This window comes from Eptesicus fuscus, chromosome 10, assembly GCF_027574615.1.
Source record: "Eptesicus fuscus isolate TK198812 chromosome 10, DD_ASM_mEF_20220401, whole genome shotgun sequence".
Taxonomy (NCBI): domain Eukaryota; kingdom Metazoa; phylum Chordata; class Mammalia; order Chiroptera; family Vespertilionidae; genus Eptesicus; species Eptesicus fuscus.
In genome coordinates this window covers 45521951-45541698 of record NC_072482.1, presented here as the reverse complement: position 1 = coordinate 45541698, position 19748 = coordinate 45521951, and the positions used below count along the sequence as shown (strand labels likewise).

The window sequence follows — 19748 nt, the reverse complement described above, 5'->3', positions numbered from 1 at the left end:
ATGTAAACTCCTGTACTTCCTAACCTAGTAAATGGTACCACTGCCCAATTAGTCACCCAAGTCAGGAAACAGAGACTCCTTTAAAATCTTTTCTCTCAATATTGACAGTCATTTACCCCTCAGAATGCAGATTCTACCTTAAATGTGTCTTCATTCTGTCTTTCCTCCTTATCCATATCAGTATGACCTGTGTAACTCAGACCTTGTCTCACACATTAACTACTGAGATGTCTTCCTTATTGGTTTTCTTGCTTCATTGTTGCTTTCTCTATATCTTCTGTTGAGCTACCATTGGAGTGGATTATCTGAAACTTGATAATTTTATTGCCATGCTTAAAATTCTCTAATATCGCCCCATTGCCCTTATTATTTCTTCAGTATGATGCAAAAATTTCTTCAGGATTTTGATCCTCTCGCTGTCTCCAACTGCATTTGGCATTACTTTCTTATCCTCTTCCATGCTGTAGCCATTCTCATTCATTTAAAGTTTGCTGTATGTGCTATTTTTGATTCATAAATTTACATTTGTACAAATTTCTCCTACTGTCTTCAGTTCCTTTGTATCCTTGTTTATTGAGCATTGTTTATTGACTAACTTTAAAAAAAATTTCTCATTCAGGGATATGTTTTCATTGATTTTTAGGAAGAGGAAGAGAGAAAGGACAATAGATATGAGAGAAACATAGACCGGTTGCCTCCTGTATGGGTCCTGACCAGGAATTAAACCAGGAATCTTTTGGTGTACAGGATGACATTCCAACTAACTGAGCTACCCCGCCAGGGCCATTGACTAAGTCACAGGATGCTTTGTATACACGGAGAAGATTAGTTTGTAAAAAGTAACATTAAAAAGAAAGACATACCTTGGTTGCTGTGACTCAGTGATTGAGCAGCGATCTATGAACCAGAAGGTCACGATTTGATTCCTGGTCAGGTCACATGCCCTGGTTGCAGACTTGATATCCAGTAGGGGGCATGCAGGAGGCAACCGATCAATGATCCTTTCTTATCATTGATGTTTCTATCTCTTTCTCCCTCTCCCTTCCTCTCTGAAATCAATAAAAATATATTTTAAAAATAAAAAACATAGTCTTAAATATCTGGATAGCCTACCATTAAACAGAAAATACAGAAATGCCTTTATTTTGAGGTTTGTAGCAGAGTGAGTTAACCCTGGCAGTAAAGTTGTCATGTTGGTAACATCCATCAACCTGTTATTATTACGTTTTCAAAGTAGTTAAAATGACTTAAAAATGCAATTATTTTTAGAATTTATGAAGCTCATTTTCAGAACATAGAGGTAGGATCACACTGATCTCAAATATGTCCTGAAAAAAGGTTTAAGAAAAAGAAAAAGTGTTTTTTCCTCAGGTTTTCTTCTAAAAGTTTTCTTGAAAGATTATAAAGTAATATAAAGATACAGTCAGATAGTTTCTAGAGAACTTCAAAGTAGTTTTATTTTTAGTGTATATCTATCAGTTATTTTCTGTATTCAGTCAGGTGTGTGTGTGTGTGTCCCCTTAGAGTTGTGTGCTTGATGAAAATACCTCCTTATTTAAAATGCTTGCAATCTTTTAAGAGAAGTTTTTAGATCTTAGAGACAATTTGCAACTAATCAATACCTTATAATAAATCAATATGCATTCCACTTAAACTTCTAGCTAGTGCTATAAATTAGATTCTAAACAACTTCAACTGACAAGTTAGTAATTAACTGACAAATTAGTAATTATAAGAGAGGGCTGAGTTTTTAAAAATGTAGTTATTTTACAAAAATTGAAATGTTTTGATTGCAGATTGGAGTTTTAAAGTAAAATGTGGCCTCTTAAGTGATTTTAATTTTAAAACAATGCTACTTTATTTTCTAGGTGTTCATTGTACCCATGGCTTCAATCGTACCGGTTTCCTCATATGTGCCTTTTTGGTGGAGAAAATGGATTGGAGGTATTTGTTTCTTGTAATATGGGAGGAGACATATTTAGTAATGGATAAAAAAATTTCATTGATTTAAAAAATATGTTTTTTATTGATATTTTTAGAGAGAAAGGAAAGGAGAGAGAGAGAGAGAGTTAGGAACATTGAAAAGAAACATCAATCGGCTGCCTCCTGCATGCTCCCTACTGGGGGTTGAGCCTGCAACCTGGGCAGGTACCCTGTCCAGGAATGGAACCAGCAACCTCTTGGTGCATGGGACATTGCTCAACCAACTGAACCATCCTGGCTGGGCTCATTCATTCATTTTTTATTTATTTTTTTAGTTTTAGCACTTTATATTGCCAAATTTTTGGTGAAGTCATGATTAATATAATTTGAATTTGTTTTCATTTTAGTTCGGTTAATCTTTAGAATACCATTCATTGGTGTTTTCCTACTAAGTAGCACTTTAGTTGAGGGCTCATGGACCCGTTATTCTATGTATTTCCTTTTCCAGATGCTTTTCTCTTATGAGAGACAAATTCTTCCAATATTTGTGTTCATATTCACTTTTGGAAGTTCCTGCTGTTGTTTTTTTATAATTTTTAATAGTACCTTTTTATAGCTGTTAAGTACTAGGAAACACAAGATTATGTAGAGAAGTTATTTTTGGGACAGTGTTACTTTATTTAAACCAATCAGCATGTTTTTATTGAGCACCCATTATTAGTGAAATACCTTTTAAAATAGTGAGAAATTAGAACTTTAGTTACTCAAAAATTCCTGAGAGATGGGATATTAATAACTGAATTTCCTGATTAAGGGTTATTATTTTGGTTATAAAGCCTTCCACACAGTAGGTCCTTCTCTGAATATAATCAGCAGAAGTACACATCAGATTGTTTATTTTATTTCTCTGTCATGCATCCTCAGTGTTCTCTTCTGCATGCACTTCTAGGGCAGCCTTTCTGGCCTTTCAGATGTTCTATACCAGTGATTTTCAACCTTTTCATCTCATGGCACACAAACTAATGACTAAAATTCTGCAGCACACCAAAAAATACATTTTTTGCCGATCTGAGAAAAAGATAGGAATACTTTTGAATCATTTACACTGAATGGCTATTGTTGTGTTGGCTGTTGTCATTTTTTAAATTTAATAATCCAAGGGAAAAGATGTCATTGTCCTGACTAAGTAGGTATTTGCATGTTTTAAAAATTCTTACGGCACATGGGTTGAAAATCACTACTCTACACAATAATCCCAGAATCCTGTCAGATTCAGCCTATGCTTAACCTTTCTCTGATGACCTATGCTCATATTACCTGTGTTTGTTGAAAGTTTCTGAAAAACCAGCATGCTTTTTACTTTTATTGATACTGCTATTCAAATTTCTTGGACATTTTTCCTTAAGACTCAGGAAACCTCAGTCAGAGACCTTAACCTTTAAAGCGTTGTTTAAATTCTTCACAGACTTGACGCAGGTCTCTTCTATACACTCATTGCAATTTTCTTCTAGAGTTAGGAATTACCTATGTACCTTATGTTCAGACTGTTTCAGAATGAATTGTCCCTTAATAGATTGAGTCTTAATAGATAAATCACTCTTAAGGGACTGATTTGTCCATTATAAATCGATGGTGCCTTAAATATAATAAACTAGAGGCCCGATGCACGAAATCTGTGCAAGTGTAGGCCTTCCTTCCCCCGGTTGCCGTCACCAGCTTCCCTCTGGCACCTGGGACCCAGGCTTCCCTCGCAGCCCTGGCTTCATCTGGAAGGTCTTCCGAAGGATGTCCGGAAGGACATCTGGTCTAATTAGCATATTATGCTCTTATTGTTATAGGTAGGTTTTGAAAAATCTGCATAAATGGAGAATAGTGAGGAAATTGCATGGTGTTTGTTTTCCATAGTATTGAAGCAGCAGTTGCCACTTTTGCTCAAGCGAGACCACCAGGAATTTATAAGGGTGATTATTTGAAAGAACTTTTTCGTCGCTATGGTGATATAGAGGAAGCACCAGCCCCACCTGTATTGCCAGATTGGTGTTTTGAGGATGATGAAGAGGAAGATGAGGATGAGGATGTAAAGAAGGAACCAGAACCTGGGTCAAGTGCCTCCTTTGGCAAAAGGAGAAAAGAACGGTTAAAACTGGTAATGAATAAAAATATTATAGTCTTTACCTTTTTCTTTGTCAGATTTATGAGAATCATCATGAGATTTATGAAAATGGAATGTTGACTATGTTTCTTTTACTAGATATGAGAGGTTATTTCATTCTAGTTATTTATAAAGATTCTTGATAGCCATGACTCCTTGCCTTTCGTATAAGGAAAGTTTGTTACATAAATTCATCCTGTTTTTGTTTCTTAGGTAAACCAAAGATCTCTTCCACATTAGACTGAGAATTTACTATTTCTTTGCAAAGTATTATGAAATTCCAACTAAATATCTAGTGAAAATTTTACTAATGCTTTATAAAATTTTCTGTCTCTCAGTCTATTCTTCGTAAATGTATTTGAACTCTAATAAAACATTTTCCTTTTATTTTAAGGGTGCTATTTTCTTGGAAGGTGTAACGGTTAGAGGTGTAACTCAAGTAACAACTCAACCGAAGTTAGGAGAAGTACAGCAGAAGTGTCGTCAATTCTGTGGCTGGGAAGGGTAATACATATTTTACTGTTTTAAATAAAATTTATTCTTACTTTACAACACTTACCATTGAAGCAAACATTAACATAGTTTCTTTGCTTCTTGAAATTTGTATGTTTACATAGAGTGCTTACAAAAATTCAAGAGTTTTTCTCAAGACAAGCAGTGTAATAGACAGTTGAGTCAAAAATTAGTTGACTCACATGTCTTCCTAAAGGATTAGAAAGTTACTGTTGTCACTCTCTAGTATAAAATGTTTTGTATGTTTGAATGTGCTGTTGCAGATTAATGTTTGGGTTGCCCTTATTGTATTAAGGGAGGAGAGATAAAAATTGAATGTGCCCATATTTCAGTTTTTCTGGGAGAATCAGCTTTAAATATGTTCTGCCCCCTACCATGACTTGAAAATTATTTATCAGGTGTTTCATGGGAAAGGATTCAGGAGAGAGGTCACTGCTCTTAACTCTTGCTCTCTGATCTTGGTCTGTGAACATTTCTGTTGATTGTTGATGTCTGAGGCAGAAAATTGTAATACAGCTGGAAAATGATGAAATAGGGTTATCAAAAATTCCTAAAATAAGTAACTTTTTGACTGGTACATACAGATCAATCACCTAGAAATAATTTTAAATAAAAGATGAAAATGATGATGAAATAATATTGATTTTAGTGTTATGTTAAACCCTTGCCAGAGTCCTTTAATCTTGATCTACATTTCTCCGGTTTTGTCACTTCTGGGCATCTTTTGGGGGAGAAACTTGCCAACCCTGCACAGTTATGTCAAGCTGGCAGTGTCATGATGGAGCAATATGGGGTCTAGAATAATGTAGCATAACTAAAGCAAGATTAAAACTTCTTACTGATTTAAGACTTGTAAACATACCTGTTTTACTATTTAGATCATGTATATTAATATTTAAAAATTAGCCCAATAGGTATAGTAGTGGCAATTAGAATCTTGATAACTTATGTTCTAAAATGTCGAGAAAATGATAACCTTTTGTTAGCATTCTTGTGAAATGTAATATTTTTCCAATTGACATTAATTTCATGATAGGGAGAACATTGTATAAATGTGTGACTCGTGAGGTTCGTTTCAGACATGTTGCTTTCTATGGATACCAGCCATAATAATAAAATGTTCTTCTTTAAGGTCTGGATTCCCTGGAGCACAGCCTGTTTCCATGGACAAGCAAAATATTAAACTTTTGGAGCAGAATCCATATAAAGTAAGCTGGAAAGCAGATGGTACTCGGTAAGTTCTACTTCTAAAAATAGTCGTACAAATAGCCCTAAAGCTTGAAGAAAATTGCTTTTTTGTTAGAGAAGGCTTACACATTGGGGAATGTGAATTTCTGAATTGAACAACAAAATAAGGCATGTTTCAAATTTTGGATAGTTTTTCTTTTGCTAGTATTCTTAGCTATGTAATATTCTCATTCTGCTAAATTTTTGCTTTTAGAGTTCTGTTAGTTTAACATAAATCTCTACCAAATTTAAGTTTGAAAGTGTTTTTTCCCTTGATAATATTGTGCTATTTGGTATATCTTGTGTACACTACCTTGTCTTGAATGGTTCCTGGGAACCCCTAAAATTAACAGATGCGCTCTAGCTGATTTGGCTCAGTGGATAGAGCATCAGCCTGAGGACTGAAGGGTTCTGGGCTCGTTTCTGATCAAGGGCACGTACCTCAGTTGAGGGCTTGAACCCTGGTCTGGTATGGGGCATGTGCCAGGGGACAACCAATCGATGCTTCTCTCATATTGATGTTTCTCTCTCTCTCTGTTTCTCCCCCTCCCTTCCCCTCTAAAAGTCAGTGGAATAATATCCTTGGTTGAGGATTAACAAAAACAAAACAAAACAAAACAAAAAAAATTAACAGATGTGCTGTCAGTTTATAATCTAAATATTACCAGCTCTTCCTGATTCATTCTATATTTTGTTTCTTTGAATAGGTTTTTCATTTTCTTTTAATCCTTGCTAATTCTTTTTGTAGTTTTATATACTCTTCAGGTTGTATTCTTACAACAAAGCTTAGTTTCAAATTTCATATTCCTGTATTTTATATAGGAATTTCATATACTAATATTTAATATTTTAAAATGTTATACTAATATTATTTTAAAATATTAGTATAAGTTTTGTGCTTCCTCAGTAATATTTAACTTTTTCTGTTTTATAACCCATATTTTTATAGCTTTGATATCTATATGTATCTAGTAAATCTTCATTTAGCAGTTGGTTATTGATAGTTGAAATAATTATTTTTCAGATATTAATATAGAAGTCCTATTAACTTTTTCATAACAGAGAAAAATGTTTTATAATAATTAGGAATGCACATATATTTTAGTTTTTCCCCCAGCTTTACTGAGGTATAATGGACATATCTTGGGTAATTTAAAGTATATAATATGTTGAGTTGATGTACTTATATATTGCAAAATGATTACTATCATTCATTAGCTAACACCTCCATCACTTAACATAATCACCATTTTTTTTTTTTGTGGTGAGAAAATTTAAGATTTACTGTCTTAGCAACTGTATTATACAGTATTAGAAACTATAACCACCATGCTGTACATTAGATCACCAGAACTTATTTGTCTTACAACTGGAATTTTACCAACATCTCTCCATTTCCATTACCCTTTCAGCCTCTGGTAGCCATCATATTAGTATCTGTTTCTATGATTTTGGCTTTCTTAGATTTCATATATAAGTGATATACAGTATTTATCTATCTTATTAATATTTATTGTTAATGTCTGTCTAATTTATAAATTAACTTTTATCATAGGTATGTATATATAGGAAAAAAACATAGTACATATAGGGTTTGGTAATATTCGTGGTTTCAGGCATCCACAGGGGGTCTTGGAACCTATTCCCCCCTGGATAAAGGGGGGGTGCTGTATACCATATCTTCTTTGTTCATCTGTTGATGGACACTTGGGTTGTTTTCATATCTTTGCTATTGTGAATACTGCAATAAAAAGGGGAATGTAGATATATCTTTAAGATCCTGCTTTTATATTTTAATTTTTAGATGTTAGTTTGAAGATGATATAGATTGCATTTAATTTTTATGAGCAGTTTTTGAATGTCAAAGTGGCAGTTATACTTTTTGTATTATTCTTTCTTCATCTACGTTTAATTTGTGGTGACCTTAAAAGATTCATGTGGCCCTGGCCAATTTGGCTCAGTGGATAGAGCGTTGACCCAGGGTTGATGTCTCTCTGTCATATCGATATTTTTCTCTTTCTCTGTCTTTCTCAATCCCTTCCACTCTCTCTAAAAATAATGGAAAAATATCCTCAGGTGAGGGTTAAAAAAAAAAAAGATACATATGGAGATATGGAGAGGGGCAGATACAACTTGATTATAATAATAATTAATATAATGATATTTCAACATGATATGATTTCTAGTAATTATATTTTATTTTTATCAGTTGGGAATATATCATATTTTCTTTGATTTCATTTGTCTTTGTTGGAAAGTCTTTCTCTTCAACTTAGCAATTTTTAGCTTTTTTAAAATTTTATTTTGTAGATAACAATGTTCATTAAATTCAGAAAATAACAAAAAGAAGAAAATAAAAATAGTCATTTTATCACCTAAAGATTTATCATCACTACTTATTCTTTTGAGTATAGTTATTATTTTAATATTAATGCTTGGTGTAGTGAGTTCAAATATGTCTTACATATATTTTTTACATATTTACATATAGATGTTCATTTGTTCACAGTATTTACTTATTCATTTATATTTTTTTATTGATCTTTTTTAGAGAAGAGGAAGGGAGAGGGAGAGAGATAGAAACATCAATGAGAGAGAAACATTGATTGGCTGCCTCCTGCATGCCCCCTACTGGGATTGAGCCTGCAACCCAGACATGTGCCCTGACCAGGAAACGAACCAGTGACCTCTTGGTGCATGGGTTGATGCTCAACCACTGAGACACGCTGGCTGGGCTGTTCACAGTGTTTTGAAGTTACTTTACAAGTGAACTAGCTTCAAAAAACTAACAAAAATGTATGATAAAAAATTCAAACAGTATAGAGAAATAAAATTAAAAATTTAAGTTTGCCTTATGTTCTTCTAGGAGTATTCATTCTACATGGATGAATCTATAAGCATGGATAGATACAGTTAAAGATTCAGATATATAGAATATGAATGGCTTGCCTCTTTATGCCCTCCTCCCTGGGCATATGTATTTTTGAAGAATAAGTAAAAATTAACTTCACTGCTTATTTTCAGAATGTTGAAATAATATTTAATTTTTAGGGTTATAATTTCAGAATCTATTAAATTGGTAGTAAGGATTAGCCTAAGTTGAGTTTTGTTGAGATGTATATTTTTAATAGATATGTAACAGTGTCTTTTTTTTACATATAATTTTATTGATTTCAGAGAGGAAGGCAGAGGTAAAGAGAGATAGAAACATCATTGATGAGAGAGAATTATTGATTGGCTGCCTCCTGCACACCCCACACTGGGGATCAAGCCCGCAACACAAGCATGTGCCCTTGACCGGAATTGAACCTGGGACCCTTCATTCTTCAGGCCAATGCTCTATACACTGAGCCAAACCAGCTAGGGCTACAATGTCTTTTAACAGATGGGTTTATTACCTACTTCTTTAAGTGGAGAAAGAGTGGGGGGAAAAAAAAGGTAAGGAACGAAAGTGCCTATCTCTAGGCTTTGTACTACAAAATGGCTTGGGGATTTGGGGGTGAGGCAGAGTTTTGATCTGATGAGTTTCATATTATGGATATTCTTTACTTTCTATATTGCCTTCTCCATAGTATCTAAGGCTGAGATCATGGCAAACTTGGGGAAAATAATAAAGTCTGCAATATTTGTCACTTGTATTTTGCCATCTTCCTTTTGTTTATTTTCCCTTCTGTGATGTTGTATACCCCTTTCTCTGTGTCTTAGTACTGTTAGACCCTTAAATGATTAACTGAAGTAATTTGAACCAATATGTGTTTGACTGATAATGGAAATACCTCATTTACCACAAAACCTTGCTCTACCAAAAACAAAAGGAAGACTCCAAGTATTTATTTGAATACCCTCTCTGTCTTTAGGGTGCTTTATTCTGGGAGTAAAACATTTATGTGAGATGTTGATTTGATTTGCTTCAAATCTAGAGATCAGTTTGGGGGAAATGGTCATTTAACAGTACTGAGTGTTCCAACCTAGGAACATGATATTTCCCTCCACTTATTTAAGTCATTTTCAGTGTAGAGATGTGGCATGTCTTTTGCTAAATTTTTAAAAAAGAACCTATGTTTTGATGTTGTAATTAACTGATTGTTTGCATGTGGTCCTGAAATGAGGCTGTATAATAAAGTTTGAAATTATTTTTTTTGGAAATTCAAGAGGAAAAATCTAGTACCTACTGAAGTCAAAGAATGTTCATTACTTTGAATTTGGATGTACCATCTCATCCATGGCAAATGGCTTCATACTCTAGTATGACACTTAATTATTTGTGCATGTTGATATTGTACTAGCAATCTTGCTGAACCCTCTTGTAAGTTCTAATAGTGTGACTATAGAATTTATTGTATTTGCTATGTAGAATATATTATCTGAAAATATATTCAGAAAATATTTTTACTCAGTCATAATTAGTGTGTGTGTGTGTGTGTGTGTGTGTGTGTGTGCATGCTTACTTGTGTATTATGGTAATAGGATTTCTAGACAATGTGGAATTATATGGTATTGAGTATTGTCATATTTTTAACTTCCATGGGAATGATTTTCAGTTTTAATATTAAGTACGCTATTTGCTGTAGGTTTTTACTACATAGCCTTTATCTGGTTAAGAAAATTACTATGTATTCCTGGTTTGCTAAGAATTTTTATCATCATTGAATTTTATCATGTGCATTTTTAGCATTTGTTGAAATAAGTCATGAGTTTTCACTATAATCTATTAACTCAGTATAGTATACTGATAGATTTTCTGATGTTGAACTATCTTTTTTCTAGTATGATGTTGGATTCAATGTGATATGTTTTGCATTTATGTTTATAAGTGAGTGGTCTAATTTTTATATTATATTTGTGTGGTTTTGATAGGAAGATCATTCTAGTCTCTTAAAAATGAATCAGAGACCTTTCCTTTTGGTTGTGTATCTAGAACATTTATATAAGATTAGAGGCCCGGTGCACCAGTGGGGTCCCTCGGCCTGGCCTGTGGGGATCGGGCTGAAACCGGCTCTCTGATATCCTGAGGTGTCCTGGATTGTGAGAGGGTGGTTCTTGGGTGACGCAACCTGGATTTGGGCTCCCTGCTCTCTGGTTCCGGGTGCGTCACCCGAGAACCGCAGCTGCCAAATCACCACAGCTCGGCAGCACCTGTGTTGAGTGTCTGCCCCCTGGTGGTCCTTACGCATCATAGCTACCGGTCGGACGGTCGGACGGTCTCTTAGGCTTTTTTATATATATGGATAGGGAAAAATCCGTTACTTTTATGAAGTTGTAAAAGGCTTAAACGAGGTAATTTATTTAAAGCAATTAGAAAACTCCTTAGCATACATTAGGTCCTATAAAAGATAGCTACTGTTTATTTTTCTCTTCTCTCCTTTCAAGAATGGGTGAGCTTCCTGCTTGCAACAAAGATATGTAACGAGTAATTGAATAAATGACTGAGTGAATGAATAAGTAAATTACTGTGGGAGGGACTAATAAAATAAGTGATTATATGAAAGAATACAATACTTAATCAGACAACATAAATACAGTTTGTTGTATCTAGGAACTACATGTAGCTTGACTCATAGAATCTAGAAAGATAATCTACACTGGTCATAGAGGAGATGCAGAAGGAGGGACCTCATAGGTGTAAATGCAATACCAGGAGAAGTGATAATAAAGGTACTGCGGATACAGTTGGAATTGAACTGTCTTGCAATTTTGAAATACTGCTTTTTCACAGATTCTGTAGAATATTCTGGGTAAAGATAATTAGGACTTTTATGATAGAATTTCTCTATGTACTTAGTTTATTGGTAGGCTTTGTCATGCAGTAAAAAGAAACTGTCAGCCCGGCTGGTGTGGCCAAGTGGTTGAGCATCCACCTGTGAAACAGGAGGACACGGTTGATTTCCCATCAGAGCATACGCCCAGGTAGGGGGCATTCAGTAGGCAGCTGATCAAGGATTCTCTCTCATCACTGATGCTTCTCTCTCTCTTTCCCTTTCCCTTCCTCTCTGAAATCAGTAAAAAAAAAAAAAAAAATAATAAATAATATATATATATATATAAAGAATAAATCACCTTTCATAAAAAAAGAAGAAATGATCAATCTTCAAAATCCACTCATTCAAAATGAATTCAGCTTCCATGTGAAAGTGGTGAAGATTTAGAGCCACGTAGAAATTTTAGAATTAATCTAGTTAATCTCACAAATTGATTTAATTTTTCTTTTTAATCTAGAGATTAGATAGTATATATTTAATTTCAGCTGTTTCTGAATCATTAAGTTAAAAACCAAATTGTTTTTTATAACTATTGTAATGCAAATAGTGAAATAAACAATAATAACTCAGACTTTGTTTGACATAGGAAAAATGGAAGGCTATAGGAATAATTTGTAATAGACAAGCAAAAGCCTTTAATGAATTGATAACCATATGAAAGTAAGCTCCTTTTGAGGGCTGGGAATTTTGTCTTTTTAACCACTATGACCCCATTGCCTAGAATAATGCCTGCCACATGGTAGGCACTCAGTATACTGATTGAATTGGATTAGTCAGTGTAAAGCTGCTGATGTCTTTGAATAAAATAAATGGAAACACTTATTGTGGTTATGAAAACTTTGAAATGTAAAAAATTACAACTCTATGTCACATTTACTTTCTAAACAAAAATATAAACCATTTAGCAAAATAAAAAACACATAATTCAATAAAAAGGATATAGTAGGGCAGAATTTAAAGCTAGGGAGATTTAAGCAAGAACTTTAGTGTGGTGAAGGCCTGGGTTGGGAGTGTGAGGTGGGAGGGGGTCAATGGGGGAAAAAAGGGAACTTCTGTAATACTTTCAACAATACAGATAAATTAAAAAAAAAAAAGAAAGAACTTTTGTTTGTTTGGATTTATAGTAGGTAGGGATGATCTGTTATTTCCATAGAGTTGTTATAAAAGGATTAAATGAAGTAATCAAGAGCAATTAGCATTCAGTGGATACTCAGTAAAAGGTAGCTACTGATTTACACCTTCATATACTTATCTCCCTATATACATATATTACACCATGTACTAGGTGTACCGGTTAATAATGGCAGATTTTGAAATCAAAGAAAATACAATAATTTCAAGAGAAACATCAAAAGTGCTTTATTCAAAGTAATGTCCATCGCTAGCTACACATTTCCCCCATCTTTCAGGTAATTTGTGGATACTGTCCCAATAGAACTTTTCTTGTTTTGAGGCAAACTATTCAGAGACCCAATTTTCTACTTCTTCGTACGTTTTGAAGTGCTGCTCACAAAGTGCGTGTGCCATCGATCAGAGCAAGTGGTAATCTGAAGGAGCAAGGTCTGGTGAATACAGCGGGTGGGTTAATACTTCCCAGGCAAGATCTTTTAACGTGTCTTTAACTGGTTTTGAAGTGTCATGGTGCATCATCATGAAGCAAAATTACTTTGCTGTGTTTTCTGGCCCATTCTGGTGGTTTCACAATCAAAGCGTGGTTCAAATTGATTATTTGTTGTCGGTAGCGATCAGTATTAATGGTTTCACCAGGTTTTAGAAGCTGATAATACACCACACCTTCCTGATCCCACCAATTGCAGAGCATTGTCTTCTTTCCGAAGCGATTTGGCCTTGCAGTCGATGTTGATGGTTGACCTGGATCAACCCATGATTTTGTGCATTTGGGATTCTCAAAATAAATCCACTTTCATCACCAGTCACAATTGGATGCAAAAAAGACTTTCTTTTGTGCCGTTGAAGCAACATTTTACTGATGACTTTTCGGTTTTCCATTTGTCTTTTGTTCAGTTTGTCTTTTTCCTTCCTTTAAAATCTTTCTCATTGCTTGTAAATGATCGGAAATTGTTTGCTGAGCAACGTTTAATCTTTCTGCAAGTTGTTTTTGAGTTTGACACACTTCATCCAATATTGCTTGTAATTGTTGGTCTTCAAACTTTTTCGGTTGACCTGGACGTTCTTTTTCTTTCACATTGAAATCATCAGTTTTAAAGTGTTTAAACCAGCATTCACAACTATCTTGAGATGGAGAGTGTTCATCATAAGCTTCCCGAAGTACACTACAAATGCTCTTTTTTGGCACGAAATTCGACATTTTTAAGCATAAAAATATCTATGATGTTAACACCTTCAAGCAAATTTGACATATGAAGTTTTGAAGCTTGCTGTCAATACAACAAAATAGCATACATATCAAATCACATGTATATCAACATATGTGTAACTCCGTCTATTGAAAAAAATCCACATTATTAACTGGTACACCTAGTATATAGACACTGCTTGAAAAAAAACACACAAACTAAATATGCAAGGTAAATTATTTCAGGAATTAAAAAAAGCTACTTAGGCACTTACGAAAATCTAAGTTATAGTCAGATTTTATAACACATCTGTTTAAGTAAGCAAGATATATTTGTATTATGCTTCTTGGAGGGAATTGTAGACAGATTTATTCTTCCTGAATTTTGGTCTGGGAGTCTCTTTTGTTCATTCATCCAGAAATTATATTGAAAACTTGTTACTCCAGCTCTATGTCAGGTACTGAATGGATTAGGAGTGCTGAAGACAGAATTCCCAGCTTTATGTTTTTTGTCTAATCCAGGGTTCAGCATATGTCTTCTGTAAGGGCCAGATAGTACATATTTTAGGTTTTGTGGGCCAGGTGGTCTCTGTCTCAACTATTCAGTGCTGACATTGTAATACAAAAGCAGCTATATCCTGCTGCTCTTATATAAACAAAGGAGCATAACTGTGTTCTAATAAAACTTTATTTACAAAAACAGGTAGTAGGTCAGATTTGACCCTTGGGTCATAGTTTGTCAACTTATAAAGATAAGACAGTTTGTCAACTTATAAAGTTGATTGAAAACATTCTCCTTAAAAGACTATTTTTACATCTCAAATGTTTTTTCTTTTCTTTATAAGAAAGTGTAAAAGTCAGCTTAAGGTAGCCCTGACCAGTTTGGCTCAGTGGATAGAGCATTGGACTTTGGACTCAAGGGTCCCAGGTTCGATTCCGGTCAAGGGCATGTGCCTTGGTTGCGGGCACATCCCCAGTGGGGGGTTATGCAGGAGGCAGCTGATTGATGTTTCTCTCTCATCGATGTTTCTGATTCTCTCCCTCTCCCTTCCTCTCTGTAAAAAATAAATAAAATATATTTTTTTAAAAAAAGTGAGCTTCAGGTAGGAAAACATAAGCTTAATATAAGACATTTTTTTAAAAAAAATTTACTTCAGTAAATTAAAAAGTTGAAATGTCTTTCCCTCATTGATTGTAAATTGTTATTTTTATTTTTTAAATTTATTATTTTTTAAAATTTTATTTTATTGTTTAAAGTATTACAAATAGTAGTACATATGTCTCCTTTTTTTCCCCATTGACCTTCCCCCGGCCTCCCCTATAATTGTAAGTTATTGCTAATTCCTGGTGCTTTGACAAGATTTTTTTATAATTTAAGTAATTGACTAAATACAAATTTAAGAGGTAAATTAAGCCTTTCCCCTCCTCTCATTAAATCATGCCCCATGCCTTTGTTATAACAGGGTGCTTGATTTATATAATGTTCAGGTAGTTAGTAGCTTTCTTGGATCCCTTGATATGTATCTCATTAATAATGTTTGCAGCAGATACTTATTCTAATGACTGGAGCTGAATTTTCAGACAGGAATAGGGTGGGTAAGGTAATGAGACGCTAGACTAGAAAAGTCTTACATATTGAGTGGAATATTAAAGAGGTTTCAGATGTCTCTGGAATAATTTTCAGTGGAGTACAAAATCCAAATTGTGTTTTTTTATGCAATTAGGAACAGAATGAGTAAATCAAATTATGATCAATTAAGTACTGCATATGCTACTTTAATTTAGACTTGCTCACTTAGTTGTTTTTCAATTCCACATGAGGGAAGAGATCAGAGCAAATATAAATTTCTATTTAGCTCTATTTTTCAAAGCAAATAGCTCCTTATGATATATAACATAAGAACTTTGACTGAATATTGATATTAAATAAGAACTTACTTCCTATCTTATTTTACTGGTAAATATTAATTATAGCTATAACATCATATCTAATATTTAGAAACTCACTACTGTATAAAATTATACCTGAAAAAAATATTTAGTGGTTTTTTTTTTTTTTTTTTTTTAATTAGCAATAACCGTACCTTAGATAAACCTCATTGGCTATGATACTGCCACTGCGCAAAGCTGAAAAAAAAAATTAATTTTTATACTGTTCTAGGGAGACTTAGAGTTTTTATGGAGACATCTGAGGAGCCAGAATCCAGAAAATAAAATACTTGCTTCAATTATACAAGTAGTAGCAAAGTAAGCAGCATAAAAGAAGTGGCTTACTAAATGGTTGAAGTTAGGGGCTTATATACCAACTAAATAGGGGAATAGATGGGGAGAAAAAGCTTCTATGAGAAGAACAAAGATTTTTTTTTTTCAGATTTGTGACATAAATCTTTTTAATTTTTTTTCAAGAAAAACGATCTTAAATATAACAGTCTTACATGCAATAAACATTAATATCTCAAGAAAAACAATTTTAAATATGATGTTACATGTATTAACATATTATATGTAAGATCATTATTTTCTTGAATAATTTGGTGTTTAATACTTGTAGAAAAAAGATTTTTATTAGGAAAGACAAATGGGTTTTAGGGTAACAAAGGGGAAATAAGAAAGTTTATGTACTGTTAGTTTATGCTGATGCTAACGGTCTTTTTCTTTTTCTTCTTCTTCTTGGCCATAATCCAGAGAGGGGATTTAAGATAGTTTCACTCTTAATCTCCTTCCTGGGAGTGAAACTGCTCCCAAAAGGAGATTTATGGCAGCCTCATTTCCTAAATTTCTGCTCTTAGATAAGGGAAGCTCTGAGAGGGCTTCGTTCTGCATATGTTGAATCTCAAAGGTCTCCAGCTTAAAATCCCTAACTCTTGGGGTTCTAAGTGGGTCCCCATAGCTACCTGAGTGTCCCTAGCACATGGTAGCCAGCTTCCCCCAGAGCATATGATCAGAGAAAGTAGATATTCTGAGTGATTTTCAACCGGTGTGCTGCAAGAATTTTTAAAATATGCAATACTGACTACTCAGGGGCTCTGACCTCTTTACCTTTAGATCAAGCATGTCAAACTGCCGGCCCATGGGCCGTATGCGGCCCACAATGAATATTTTTGCGGCCCAGCCAATATAACGTTATGTAAGAAACGTTTTAATAAATATTTCATAACAATTTTTACAATATCCTCTTATACATAATTATTAATAACGAACTGCAATGTTCACTAATGACTGGTTACTATAACCGTGTTGCATTCATTTCCCTTACGCACCTTATGCGCAGGTGTACCATTTCTCTCCACTAATACTAGCAGCGAATATTTTAGCAGCCAATTGCCACGTCGTTAGTCTTGTACTGACTTGTTTGGTGTGTGCAACAGGAAATACTTTGCTTTCAGAGAACAAGTAAAAATAGGTTTACTTGCGTATGCTTATTGTGCAGTTATTCAGTGTCTGGTAAGTTAATGGTCAAGAAAAAAATATTAATTTTTATTAAAATGCCCTATTATTTAATGTTAACAATTACTAATTTATTTCAGCCCTTTGTATTCAGCATGTCTCTTTCGAAATCTGTGTTTCTATGAAAATCGAAGCTTTTGTTTTTTTGTGGCCCACATAAACTTAAACCTTATTTATTTGGCCCGTGTTAACCTTTGAGTTTGACATGCTTGCTTTAGATTGTTAAATAAAAAAATGTCAACAGCTAACACAGCAGTAGCCATCTGGTGTGAATGAATCAAAATTATACCCTTTTGTTTTTTTTTAGATTTGCAAAAAATATAACATTTTTGGTATGCTGCAGAATTTTAGTAATTAGTTTATGTGTGTCATGAGATGAAAACGGTTGAAAATTACTGCTCTAAGATATCCAAGCTGGAAGTACTAGTCTTTTTATAATCTAATTTAGTCTCATCTCAGAAAGTTACGTACAATCACTTTTGCCATAATCTTCTTCGTTGTTGTTGGAAGTGAGATAGAAATCTAGCCCACAGCAAGGAGAGGGAAATTAATTCTTTGAAGGGAAGAATGTCGAAGAGTTTGGAGACTTGTGGACACATTTTTAAAACCCACAGATGGCTTTATACGTAAAATACCCCAACAACTTGGTTATGATTTTGATATTATTGGGAGGAAAAGGATACTGGATCATTATATTCCATTGTATAACGCACCATAATTTATTTGACAAAATCTTGTATGGCTGGAAATTTTGATTGTTTTGAAAATTTTGCTTTTATGATAATATATCCTAGATAACATATTTCATATGAGTAATATTCATCTGACAATTCATTATAATTTATTGCTGTATTCTATATGCTCTAGAATATATTTGTGGGAATACATATTTTTAAAGTAAAAATATCCAGTGTATTAAATATTTTAAGATTTTCTGCAGTGATAGGACCATGTTCTGAACTGTATATCTTAATGACTTATTAAAAAGATTCATCATTGAAATATTTTTCCAGTCACTTTTGGTTTAGTCTTGGCATTTTATGATTTCACTAGGTGGCAGCAGAGGACCAGCTTCAGTTCAAGATGCTTTCCTGAAGCAGGATTCTAGTTGTTCCTAGTGTATTGTACATCTAATACATCCCAAAATATTAGTTTGGGATTATTAAGAATTTAATAAGGATTAGCGGGATCCGTATACAACAGTATTGAAAACATAGCAATTGTGATGTCAATGTGTTATTTTGGGAATTGCACCTGAATTATTTTATTTGTAGATGACCATGCAGTATCATTTTGGAACTATTTTTGTAAAAATGATTTTTGCTATATTAAAGTCTCTAAAAAGAGTCTTTTTTTTTAATATTTTTATTGAGGTATTATATGTGTACATATCTTACTATTACCCCCCCACCCCACACCCATACATGCCCTCCCCCCCCAGAGTTTTGCGTCCATTGTTTATGCTTATATGCATGCATACAAGTCCTTCGTTTGATTTCATAACTCCCCCACCTTTCCCAAACTTTCCCCCTGTAATTTGAAAGTCTGTTTGATGCTTTACTGTCTCTGTATCTATCTTTTTGTTCACCACTTTATAATGTTCTTTACTATCCCTAAATGAGTGAGATCATGTGGTATTTTTCTTTCATTGACTGGCTTATTTCACTTAGCATAATGTTCTCCAATTCCATCCAGGTTGCTGCAAATGATGAGAATTCCTTCTTTTTTATGGCAGCATAGTATTCCATTGTGTAGATGTACCACAGTTTTCCGATCCAGTCATCTGCTGATGGGCACCTAGGCTGTTTCCAAATCTTAGCTATTGTATATTGTGCTGCTATGAACATAGTGGTGCATATTTCCTTTCTGATTGGTGTTTCTAGTTTCCTCGGATATATTCCCAGGAGTGGGATTACTGGGTCAAATGGGAGTTCCATTTTCAGTTTTTTGAGGAAACTCCATACTGTTCTCCACAGTGGCTGCACCAGTCTGCATTCCCACCAGCAGTGCACGAGGGTTCCTTTTTCTCCGCATCCTCGCCAACACTTGTTGTTTGTTGATTTGTTGATGATAGCCATTCTGACAGGTGTGAGATGGTACCTCATTGTTGTTTTGATTTGCATCTCTCGGATAATAAGTGACTTTGAACATGTTTTCATGTGTCTCTTGGCCTTCCTAAAAAGAGTCTTATTTGCTTCTGGAAACTTGTGTTCCCAGTGGTTTATGCTGGGAGCAAAGGAGTCTAATAGAAAAACTCAGTTTTATATAATGAAATTTGGGTTCATAGGGTAGAAAAGTCATTTGATATTATACATGGTACTGCATATGAAGAATAGTTATTATTATTTTTAATCCTCACCTGAGAATATGTTTCCATTAATTTTAGAGAGGAGTGGGGGGCGGGGAGGGA

At 34.1% G+C, this 19748-nt stretch overlaps 1 protein-coding gene and 1 pseudogene across 5 annotated transcripts in view; one reads left to right on the top strand and one right to left on the bottom strand.

The window, feature by feature from the left end:
* Nucleotides 1-19748, top strand: part of RNGTT (RNA guanylyltransferase and 5'-phosphatase) — a 185938-nt gene that overhangs the window by 30397 nt on the left and 135793 nt on the right. For 3 of the 5 annotated variants that reach the window (XM_054722343.1, XM_054722345.1, XM_054722344.1), the window contains exons 7-10: nucleotides 1869-1944; nucleotides 3927-4069; nucleotides 4470-4579; nucleotides 5721-5822. In XM_054722343.1, the coding sequence (XP_054578318.1) occupies nucleotides 1869-1944; nucleotides 3927-4069; nucleotides 4470-4579; nucleotides 5721-5822 (431 nt within the window). Of the gene's footprint in view, nucleotides 1-1868; nucleotides 1945-3828; nucleotides 4070-4469; nucleotides 4580-5720; nucleotides 5823-19748 lie in introns of all 5 variants that reach the window. The other 2 variants (XM_028132476.2, XM_008147934.3) reach the window with 1 other exon arrangement.
* On the bottom strand, nucleotides 15904-16020 carry LOC114231218 (U4 spliceosomal RNA; annotated as a pseudogene).